This window comes from Rhineura floridana, chromosome 3 (assembly GCF_030035675.1).
Source record: "Rhineura floridana isolate rRhiFlo1 chromosome 3, rRhiFlo1.hap2, whole genome shotgun sequence".
Classification (NCBI taxonomy): domain Eukaryota; kingdom Metazoa; phylum Chordata; class Lepidosauria; order Squamata; family Rhineuridae; genus Rhineura; species Rhineura floridana.
Window position 1 is genome coordinate 142,952,129 of NC_084482.1, and position 12,672 is coordinate 142,964,800.

Below are 12,672 nucleotides of genomic sequence, written 5' to 3' on the forward strand. Positions count from 1 at the left end.
TGAACTCACATCCTTAGGTGTTCTTAGTTCTATTCATCTTGTGTGCTTAGGAAGGTATCTCGTAGCCATTTATAAACTCCCAGCCTGGTTAAAAATGTACTCAAGCCAAGTGCAGGGGAATTACTCACACAGATATACTACAGTGCGAAATAGCAGTATGATGTGAGGTTTTTTGTGAGTGGCCACACATGTGGGTCTTTGAGACTTGGCTACCTTGCCTTCTTTTTGTCCTGTAGAAAAATCTGAGATTTGCCACACTCTCTATCTCCTTTGTTTTTAGCAAATCCCCAATTTCTAGGCTAAACAACAACTTTGTTTGCATTACACCCACTTAAAATCAAACAACCTATCTAAAATGTGGATTTAATTTTCATTTCTTTTGCTAGGGCAATATATGATTTTAAAATAATTGCATCTGTTAAGTCACTGACTGAAAATGTGCTGACCAGATGTAGGAGAAGAGGAGCCTTAGTGAACCAAACCATATTAGAACAAAGCAAACCTATTAAATGGTAGCATAAATATATAATTAGCAAGAATGTTGCCTCCCCCCAAATCAGCCCTCTCTTCTTTCAGAATGTCATATTTAGATCGTGTCTATACAATATACTTTCGCAAAGATTTAAAAGTATTGTAACATGAGTGATATGTCTACAGGTATTGGTGTTGTAACTTGTGCTTAGTTTTATTAAACACATACAACTTGTTTCAGAAAATGGAAGAAAGTCTTGTTTTCATCGAACTGCACAGGATTTCAATGTGTACGTTCAGCATATCAAATGCTAAAAGCAAAGAGAAATGTTTTTAAAGGGTCATGGCCAAAGACCCTTTTTAAAAGCCACATTTTATGTATACCTCACTTTCTTGAAACCAGAATTATTAAGAAATCTATCACTCTTAGAAGGATACTTTACTAAGCATGTTGCACCAGTGCACTGAAGGAAGCAAGACTGTGTTAATAGCTTAAATGGCTGGTAAACTGCAACCTCAGCACCCTCAACAATTTAGCTTATTTACTTAAAAAGTTGGAACACAGGACTGCATGCATTCAATAGGGCTTCTTTCTCTTTTTTTCAGCCACCTCCCAGTGTTGCACCACAAACTACTTTTTAAACTTGAAAAAGATAAAGTAGCATATCAAGCAGCATAGAGTGGAAGGAGAAAGAGAAAATTAATTGGTGGGGATGGGGGGAAACCCTGCATGTACAGATGTGCCTAGACACGCTGGGTTTCTAGTCATGAGGAGGCTTGTAAGCACATTCAGGCAAATGCACCTTCAATGCAACCTTCAGGTCCCTGCACTAAACATGCAAAGGAGAGATGGAGGAGTGCTTCCAGTGACATTAGGGATGTGGGCAACCTGCATGCCTCTATTCTTCTAACACACTCTAAAACATGCTGAATGCCTGAAGAAAGCTTTATTAAACATAACATGAGAGCTTAGCTGCAAAATTTGCAAAGAACTCTCACATCTATGTCGCACATTATAAACTTGCTGAATGAAATTAACAGGAATGTACAAAGTCCTCAGAAAAATGTAGTAAGGAAGCCAAGCCACAAATCACATGGTCTTTGACATCTGTATACTAGTGCACAGAGCATGGGAAACAAGCAGGATGAACTTGAACTTTTAATACAGGAGGGTAATTATGATAGGTATAACTGAAACTTGGTGGGATGACTCCCATGACTGGAATACAGCAATTGAAGGATATAACTAATTCAAGAAGAACAGAAGGAATAAAAAGGGAGATGGAGTCGTGCTATATGTTAAAAATATATATCCCTGCACAGAAATTCAGCAAGATGAGCTTGGTAGCTTCACTGAGAGTATCTAGATTAAAATTAATGGGGCAAGTAATAAAAGGAATGTGGTGCTTGGAGTCTACTACCGACCCCCCAATCAAGGAGAAGATGAGAATGTAACTTTTGAAAAGCAAATTGACAATGTTTCGAGGAGGCATGATGTAGTAGTAATGGGGGACTTCAATATCTGTTTGGAGACAAATTCTGCCAAACACGGCTCCTCCAAGAAATTTCTTACTTGTGTTGGAGTTAACTTTCTCCTACAGAAAGTGGAGGAAGCAACTGAGGATCAGCTATCCTGGACTTGATTCTAACCAATAGAGATGATTTGGTGGAGGAAGTGGCAGTTACGGGAACTCTGGGGGAAAGTGACCGCACCATACTTGAATTCTTGATTTTAACAGAAGCAAAAGCTGAGAGTAGCCATAAGCACACCCTGGACTTCAGGAAAGTTGATTTTAATAAACTCAGAACAATTGTAAGTAACATTCCATGGCAAGCAACCCTAATGAGAAAAGGAGTCCAAGATGGGTGGGAGTTTCTAAAAAAGGAAATTCTAAAAGCGCAATGGCAAGCAATTCCAACAAGGAAAAAAGGGGGAAACAGCAGAAGAAGCCAGTGTGGCTTCACAAAATGCTTAGAGATGACCTGAAAACAAAAAAGGGCACATACATGAACTGGAAAGAAGGCCAGGCCACAAAGGAAGAGTACAGGCAGGAATCACGGAATTGCAGGGTTGGCGTCAGGAAGGCTAAAGCTGAGAATGAGCTGATGTTAGCGAGAGATGCTAAAAGCAACAAAAAAGCTTTCTTCAGGTACATCCACAGTAAAAGACAGAGAAAAGAAATGGTGGAACAGCTACTCAATGAGGATGGCAAAATGATAACAGATGACAAAGGAAAGGCAGAAGTGCTCAATTCCTACTTTGGCTCAGTCTTCTCCCAAAAAGGGGTTTATGACCCTCCCAGGAAACATGAAGTAGAAGAGGCAGGACTGGAGCTTGAAATTGATAGACAAACAGTCAAGAAATACCTAATCACTTTGAACAAGTTCAAATCAGTATGGCCTGATAAACTGCATCCTAGAGTATTGAAGGAACTGGCTGAAGAACTCTCAGAACAGCTGTCTATTATCTTTGTGAAATTGTGGAGGACTGGTGAAGTGCTGGATGACTGGAGGAGAGCTAATGTTGTCCTTCAAAAAAGGCAAAAAGGAGGAACCGAGGAACTACAGATCAGTCAGCCTAACATCAATCCTTGGAAAAACTCTGGAGCAGATTATAAAGCAGTCAATCTGTAAGCACCTTGAAAACAATGCAGTGATTACTAGGAGCCAACATGGATTTATGAAGAACAAATCCTGCCAAGCTAATCTTATCTCATTTTTTGACCGGGTAACCTCCCTTGTAGACTGTGGGAATGCTGTGGACATAATATACCTCGACTTCAGCAAAGTTTTTCACAAAGTGCCCCATGATATTCTGATTAGCAAGCTAGCTAAATGTGGGCTGGATGGAACAATTATCAGGTGGATCCACAGTTGGCTCCAGAATCGTACTCAAAGAGTGCTTATCAATGGTGCCTTCTCAAACTGGGCAGAAGTAATGAGTGGGGTACCACAGGGCTTGGTCCTGGGCCCAGTGCTCTTCAACATTTTTATTAACGACTTGGATGAGGAGGTACAGAGCATGCATATCAAATTTACAGATGATACAAAATTGGGGAGCATAGCTAACACTGTGGAAGACAGAAACAAGATTCAAAGGGACCTTGATAGGTTGGAGCATTGGGCTGAAAACAACAGAATGAAATTCAACAGGGATAAATGCAAAGTTCTACCCTTAGGAAAAAGAAACCAAATGCACAGTTATAAGATGGGGGATACTTGGCTCAGCAATACAACATGTGAGAAGGATCTAGGAATTGGCGTTGATCACAAGCTGAATAAGAGCCAACAAGGTGATGTGGCTACAAAAAAGGCAAATGCTATTTTAGGTTGCATTAACAGAAGTCAGAGCTTGGAAAAGTTACTTTTTTGAACTACAACTCCCATCAGCCCAATCTAGTGGCCATGCTGGCTGGGGCTGATGGGAGTTGTAGTTTAAAAAAGTAACTTTTCCAAGCTCTGACAGAAGTATAGTTTCTAAATTGTGTGAAATATTAGTTCCCCTCTATTCAGCACTGGTTAGGCCTCATCTTGAGTACTCCATCCAGTTCTGGTCTCCGACTTCAAGAAGGATGCAGACAAACTGGAATGGGTTCAGAGGAGGGCAACAAGGATGATCAGGGGACTGGAAACAAAGCCCTATGAGGAGATACTGAAAGAACTGGGTATGTTTAGCCTGGAAAAGAGAAGACTGAGGGGAGATATAATAGCAATCTTCAAGTACATGAAAGGTTGTCACACAGAGGAGGGCCACAATCTCGTCTCGATTTTCCTGTGTGCAGGACACAGAATTATGGGCTCAAATTGCAGGAAGTCAGATTTCGACTGGACACCAGGAAAAACTTCCTAACTGTTAGAGCCATACGACAATGGAACCAATTACCTAGAGAGGTAGTGGGCTCTCTGACACTGGAGGCATTCAAGAGGCGGCTGGACAGCCATCTGTCGGGAATGCTTTGATTTGGATTCCTGCATTGAGCAGGGGGTTGGACTTGATGGCCTTATAGGCCCCTTCCAACTCTACTATTCTATGATTCTATGATATGTGGTCAAAATCACTTGTGGTTTTACTGCTTTCATCATGAGATCATGTTTTTCACTGCAGTTACACCTAGAGAGAGAAGTGGTGTAGGTGTTCCATACCATAATCAGAATCTTTAAAACAGGCATCTAAGTGATCCTGGTCCTCATCATAATCTTCAATGTCAATATTGTTTTTTGCGCTCTTTTTCAGTAACCTCTTGCCTGCATTTTTGTTGTTGCCACCAGTTTTTTTGGAATTTGGGGCAGACATAGAGTTATTCTTAGCTTGGTTGGTGCCCCATGAAGGTTGTAGGCAGGAATCTGAAGACTGGAGGTTTGCCATTGACAACATTCCTTGGATTGCTTCCTGTGTGCTGGGAGATGCAGGTGGCTGACTAAGGGAAGAAAATGAGGGGAGGGGGGAAGAGAGTTTTCAACTCAGAATAAATACAAATACGGAACAAACAGGTGATGCCATATGTTACATATGTGACACATCATCCAGGGTTATGTAAAACTCTTTTCAACTATGCTTCAGCTATCTGCACAGTCCAAACAAGACAACACCTGACCTAAGAGAATGAGAAGACTCAGGCAGGATATTATGGAGGCATAATAGAAACCAGTAGGAGAGAATTTCAGTCTCCTTGCAAATTCTGAGATACCTTGAAGTTAGTATATTTAAATGCAAAGGATGATGTCCAACTAAGTCATATTTAGAGTAAACCAAATGAAATCAACAGACATTGATTTCAATAGGTCTATTCTGGCTATGATTAATAACAGATCACCCAAAATATTCAATTCAAATAAAAACTTCAGAATTGCTGTTTTTTAAATGATTTTACACTATTGCACCATTTCCATATGGTTCAAGTTTGGGTAACTGTCTCACTCAAAAAAGCAGTGTGATGTGGCAGTAATTGATGTTTTAGAAATATGCTTTGATGCTCCAACAGATTTATTTAATTTATTTAACAAAATTCAATTACCGCTTTCTTAAAGAAAAGCATTCTAAACAGTTTACGAAAGACAATGTAAATATAATTAAAATTCTGATAACAGCAAACATTAAGAACAAGTTACATACATTTCAAAAATATATAAAATAAAATCAGTCATTTTAAAACAATGATACTTACTAAAATCATATGTTAAATTTGCATGCTAAAATTACATGCCTGGGTGGCTTGTTGAAAGAAAAATGGTTTTAGCAGGCACCAAAAAGAGTGAAGACGCCTGCCTAATATAAATGGGCAGAGAGTTCCAAAGAGTGGGTGCTGCACCCTAATCACAGGTTTCTTTTGTATTATGTGTCATCAAACAATTTCCATTGGGTTGGATCTACAGAAAAATGCCTATAATGGGACTGGCGGAACTTGACAAAACCACTTGCAGCATTCCAGACCCTGAAAAATTATCAGGGACTTTGCTGAAAGGGATGGGCTGTGCTGTGGGGGGTTAGGGAGAAGGGAGGCAACTTCTGCAAGTGCAAACTTTGCACACAGAAGGTGTTTCTGCCTGATATTTGGGGATCCCCTTCCCCCTCAGCCCACTGCATCACAGCCCCCCAATTAAGTGGAGCCTGCCAATCCTTGGGGGGTCATTTTGGGGGAGAGGGCAAGAAAGTATCTGAATCTAACATCTCTTATCTTATTAACTTGCTTTATCTTTCCCTTCAGTATCTTCTTTTGACTGTTTCATGCATTTGATGAATATGCTCTTACCTACAAGAACTTATTCTGTAACAAACTAGGTTCTGCTAAAACAAACTAATTAGCCTTCAAACTAATTAGATTTTTTTGCTGTTGCTTCAGCACAATAAGACGGCTACTCTTTTGGAATGTAATGATAAAATCACTATGTAGCCCTTATTAGAATTAAATGTTTCCCATCAACAGGTTCAGAGGAAGGCAACAAGGATGATCAGGGGACTGGAAACAAAGCCCTATAAGGACAGACTGAAAGAACTGGGCATATTTAGCCTTGAGAAGAGAAGACTGAGGGGAGATATGGTAGCACTCATCAAGTACTTGAATGTTACCACACAGAGGAGGGTCAGGATCTCTTCTCAATCATCCCAGAGCGCAGGACACAGAAAAATGGGCTGAAGTTACCAGAAGCCAGGTTTCGACTGGAATCAGGAAAAACTTCCTGTTAGATTGGTACCACAATGCAACTGATTACCTAGGGAGGTGGTGGGCTCTCCAACACTGGAGGCATTCAAAAGGCAGCTGGACAGCCACCTGTCGGCTATGCTTTAATTTGGATTCCTGCATTGAGCAGGGATTTGGACTCGATGGCCTTATAGGGCCCTTCCAACTCTACTGTTCTATGATTCTGTGGTTCTATGACCTGGTGAATATCTTGTTAAGAAAACAACTGTTTTCAGTTGTGGTTATTGTAACTCGCAAGAAGGATTCTCAAAACGATTCAGAGGAAAACTATAAATGGCCTACCTGACAAGTTTATAAGGACAGGCATGTTTAGTCCAGAATATGGAATGAGGCCCAGTTTGCCAATTCAAACTGCAGGCTAACTGAAGCACACTCTGGCTACTGTCCAAACAGCAGCTTCACCAGCACCTCTGGCTTTGTCTATTCCCCCACACCCTTCTAGGAGTGAAATTGTAGATAGACCCAGCTTGCTATATTTCTGAGAGGAAGGGTTTCAGCCTGGCATATCAAGCAGGAATTCTTCCTGCTGGTGATTTACTTGTATGCTGCTGCGCCTGCTTGAAAATGCCAGCCATAGGGGTTCACTCGCGAGTCACGCTTGTGCAGCTTTTTTCTGGTGGGTGGCCTTGAAACATCAAAAGGACAAAGTAGTTCTTTCCCAGCAAGTCAAGATGTGGGGTGAGGCTTGCCCACCCTTGTCAGGGAAACAATTTCAAAAGACAGAACAGGAAAAGGCACAACCTAACATGCTCTTCAATCTCTTCTAAAGAGACATACTAAATACAAGGTAGCTGTTGAGTTATGTTACTGATGATGTGTTGTGTTTGGATACTGAGTCCACTTTTGTACTACTTGGTATTCCAGATATAGTAATATTGAATGTGCTTGACAAGCGTGCAGCAACCAGTCCTACTCATGGTTTTATATGGAAAATGAGCTAACCCGGTTTTAGCAATTATCAGCTCCATGAGCATTTAAGACATTTGCTTGCTTTCTTAAAACCTTGAACCCGAGACACAGTGGAAATGGACCATCAAACACTGCCTGCCAAATGGACAAATTAGAGAGGAACTGCCTAAAGCAAGGCAAGCGTTAGCAAATAAATTGTGGGATCTGATCAAAACCAGTGGCTCGGGGGGGGGGGGAAATCAAGCCACAGACTGACTGTTCAAGAAGCTCTTAAAGTGCCAAATCGTTAAGGCAAAATCTGCTAGGTAGCAATCTGCTCAGCCAAACCCATTCATTTCCATGGAGCTTGCACAGAAGAAGATTTGTGTCATTTCATTTAGTATCAAATAATCTTGCCTTTGGCTTAATATTCTGTCACCCCACTCTTGAACAACTTCCTTTAATATCAATGACATTTGCACAGGAGATGTTTATATTGGATTGTGCCCAATGTGTTTTTCATTAGGCACATTTGCAGCTTAGTAATTCTGGATCTCCTCTAAGTGAAATATGAAACAGGAAACAATTATTAAAGTCTGGAAAGTCACATCCTTTCTGTAGTTTTAGTGATTATTTCTATTTTTTTTTAAAAATAATATGAAAGCAAATTCTGTTAATTTAAAATTTATAAATGAGAGCTTCTTTAAATGGAAGTGCATGTGTGTGGTTGGTGCCAAATACTTTACATCATAAAGACTTTCCCCAGCTGAATGGCAGCTCTGAACTGTGATTGAACATTACATTCACATTTTACTCATGTTCCTTCAAGAGATACCCAGAAGGGAGAGTTTCATCAATTGCAGCTTGTACCTGACTTTGTCTGGAACATTTCCCTTGCTCCCTGCTGTTTGTTACAGGGCTGGGGTTGGCTCTTTGCTACTTTGTCATTTTATCTCTGAATATGTTAGTCTTACCTATTGAATTTCTGCCCGGCATGCACCTCTTAAAGGGGCAGATCATTAACAAAAATTAAAATCAATATAAAATTACAAAAAGATTTCTCTGTATAAGAAAAATGTAATTATAGTGTACATTCCAGTACATTACAAATGTATATTTCATTTTTCCTTTGGACATAGTCAATTTATTTATCAATTTATCAATTTCTACTATATTAAGAGTAGATGCAACAGTAGCTAGCTTCCAATATTTTACAAAAACAATTTTGTTCATGACCAAAAAATTAAAAATAAGCAACCTTACTGGAAAAACAGTGGCTTGATCTAAATTATTTTATAGATTGTGCATAGATTCCACTGTAACCTGATGTGTTACTAGCAAAAAAGGGTCCAGAAACCACGTTGTGTGTCCACCACATATGAAAAAGTGAATGGTGCATCAAATTTCCAATCTACAAATTGACTCGTTTGGCAGATTTTGGGGCCAGCATCCACACCTGGCATCCTTGGGCAGCTGTTTCTCCCGCCGCGGTGTCCAGCAGGTTTCAGTGCTACATGGCTGTCATGGGCCTTCCATACAAAATGAATTCTGCCCCAATATTCTGAGCAAAGCTGGGTGAATGGGTTTAGCCACCATATTGATTTCCCAATGACACGAACTATACGAGTTGGAAGGTAAAGATGGAGATGTTATTACACTGGGAAGAGTTGTGGGTGTCCGTCGAAAGTGATCCCCCCACTGACCCCCCTTCTCCGGAATGGCTTCACAAAGATGAAAAAGCGAAAGCGACCATTATTTTGGGTTTGGAGAATAACCAGCTGCTGTTGATAAGAGGGCTGGTTACAGCAAAAGAAGTCTGGTCTGCTCTAAAGAATGTTTACGTGAGAAAAACTGCTGGCAGTAGAGTTTAAGTGAAGGGGTAACTATGCCTGCACATCTGCAGACAATGAAAGGGCTTTTCGCGGAACTGCAGAAAAGAGATGTGGAACATACACCCCAGCAGCAGGTATATATTATATTGTCTTCTTTGGATGCTTCGTGGGACACTATTGTGTGTGCAATGGAAGCCATGACTGAGACTGAATTAACCCCGGACTATGTGACGGGAAAACTCTTACAAGAATGGGATAGAAGACAAGAGCAGAGTTGTTCCGCAGTAAGCAAGTAGCGCAGTGGAGAAACGTCAGGAAAGCAGAGGGAAGGCGAGTCAAGATTATACGGTGCACGACTGTGTTTTCGTTGTGGGTCCGAAAAACACATAAAGAAAAATTGCCTGGTGATGAGAGGGACTCTTAATTTGGCAGGAAGAGGTCGGCAGCGAAAGGAGCCGTTCTCTGTTCACGTGGTCAAAGCCAGCGTTAAGAAGCCAGAGGAGAAAACTGGAACTTCCTGGGTGGTTGACTCAGGGGCTACCCATTTTCTAGCAAAAGACAAGAAGTTGTTTCAATCACTGTCCCCTATGTGTGGACATGTCGTACTTGCTGATGGAACCCATAGGGAGGTAAAAGGGAAGGGGACTGTATTTGTAAAATGCCTAAAAACAACTGTTACGAACGTTCTGTTTGTGCCCCAATTAGAGAATAACATCATGTCTGTGTCCACATTGAATGCAATGGAATTTGCGGTCCTGTTCAGAAAAGGCACATGTGAAATAACAAAGGCAGATATGCAGTAGGCGTATTAGAAGATGCTTTATATGTTATAAAACAAACCTCAGAAGCTGTGGTAAGCACTATAGAGAACAACCCCCCCCATGATAAATGCATACATCTATACCATAGGAGGCTTGGGCATGCAGGTTTCAGCACCATAAGCAAAATGCCGAGTTACAGTGCTGATTTAAGGATTAAACCCTGTGCTACGTTTGTAGACTGCGATATATGCCACAAACATAAATCAGTAGCCGCACCTATCAACATAAAATGTGAATGCAGCACTAAAAGAGTTTTAGAGCTGGTACATATGGATCTCGCCAGTCCATTCCGAAAAACACTAGGTGGCGCCAGATTTTATATGTTGCTCGTGGATGACTATTCCCGTTTTTGTTTTGTGTACTTGTTGAAACACAAAGGGGAGGCAGAAAAGAAGTTCAGGCATTTCGTAAGGTGGGCTGAGGCAAAATATCACACGAGCATAGCCGAGGTGCTAACTAATAGAGGAGGCGAGTTTACCTCGCATACGTTTGAAACCTATCTAACCACAAAAGGGATAAAGCATGCGTTCACCGCACCATTTTCCCCACATCAAAACGGAACCGCAGAGAGAAGGAACAGATATATTCAGGACATGGTGAGAGCTATGCTAAATGATTCACCATTATCTCCGGCTTTTTGGGGTGAATGCATTGTTTATGCGAATTATATACAAAACAGGTTGTTTTCTAGTGCTGTGCTATCTACTCCATTCGAAAGATTCCATGGAGTAAAACCAAGGTTAGAGCACATAAAAGCATTTGGGTCCGAGTGCTGGGTACAGGTGCCAAAAGCACAAAGAAAAGGAAAGCAAGCACCCAGAGCAAAAAAGGGTATTTTATTAGGATTCGAAAAGGCTTACTATAGGGTGTGGTTACCAACCGAAAGAAGGGTGGTAGTGAGCAGAAGTGTCAAAACACATGAGCAAGATTGGCAGAACGTAGGACGTTTTGTAGACGTAAACCTCAGTACCCCTAGTGACAAAATGCAAGAAACAGTGGACGCAATCCCACAAGGGAAGGGTTCTGACCAAGGTTTTGACATTAAGCAGGAAAAAGAAGAAGGGGAAGCTGATGTGTCTGAACAAGAGGGTACAGACGAAAAGGTTCACCCAGAACCAGAGCTGAGGAGGTCAGAAAGGGCTAATCTTGGCAAACCACCTGACAGATTTAAAATAGGTGTGACAAAAGCGTTGTGTACTCAGATAGAACCCTCTTCTTATGCTGATGTAAGCAAACTGTCCCCCAAGGAAGCCCAAAAGTGGCAAATAGCCATGGAGGAAGAAATAAGCGTCATGAACAAAAACGCGACGTGGACTTTAGCACAGCTACCTCCAAATAGGAAAGCCATTGGTTGCAAATGGATATATAAAATTTAGAAAACAGTAAAGGGGGAGGTGGAAAGGTACAGAGCACGGCTGGTGGCTAAGGGATTCAATCGAAAGTATGGAGAGGATTTTGACGCTGTATTTGCGCCCGTAGTCAGACATGAGACCATAAGACTAATGTTGAAAGTTGCTGCAACACAGAACATGCAGGTATACCACTATGACATTAAAACTGTGTTTCTTTATGGTGAGTTAGAAGAATCTTTATTTATGGAGCAACCCCCTGGTTTTGTGCAGAATCCTGCACTAGTATGTAAACTGCATAAGTCAATATATGGTCTCAAGCAAAGTGCCAGGTGTTGGCACACCAAACTTAATAAGGTATTGGAGTCAATAGGATTCAAAAAGAGTGTTGCTGATCCTTGTTTGTATGTACAACAGCAAACTGAAACTGTATACAGTCTTGTATTCATAGACGATATCCTGTACTTTTGTTATACACACAGAGAGCAAGAGGAATTTTATGATCAACTAAAGCGACATGTTGACATGACATGCCTTGGCCCAGTAACCCACTATTTAGGCACAGAGATAGTGAGGAAAGATGACGGCAGCTTTATGCTCCACCAAACAAACAAAATAAAACAGCTCCTACAAGACTGTGGCATGGCAGACTGTAAACCAGTGAGAACGCCAATGCTAGTGGATTTCCAGACAGAGCATGAAAGGGAGGCATGTAAAGAACCAAAACTGTATAGAAGCATTATTGGAAGGTTACTGTACATAGCAAAAGTGACGAGACCAGATATATGTAACCCAGTCAGTATCCTCAGCAGAAAGGTAGAACACCCAACCCAGCATGACTGGGAAGGCATAAAAAGAATACTGAGATATCTAAAAGGCACCGCCACCAAGTGTCTACTTCTATCCGCCAGCAAAAGGGATGGCATAGTATGTTATACTGATGCAGATCATGCGTCTGATGAGACTTGTAGAAAATCGACATCAGGAGTAGCAATAATGTTTCAAGGGTCGTTGATAGACTGGTGTAGCGTAAAGCAGAATGTTGTTGCTATATCAAGTACAGAAGCGGAATATATAAGTCTATCAACAGCCTGCAATGAACTATTATGGT

The 12,672-nt window shown here is 41.1% G+C and overlaps 1 protein-coding gene across 1 annotated transcript in view; it reads right to left on the bottom strand.

Moving 5' to 3' along the window:
• Positions 1–12,672, bottom strand: part of PHF2 (PHD finger protein 2) — a 192,650-nt gene that overhangs the window by 12,807 nt on the left and 167,171 nt on the right. The window contains exon 18 of the mRNA XM_061618178.1: positions 4,615–4,889. Within this exon, the coding sequence (XP_061474162.1) occupies positions 4,615–4,889 (275 nt within the window). The remainder of the gene's footprint in view (positions 1–4,614; positions 4,890–12,672) is intronic.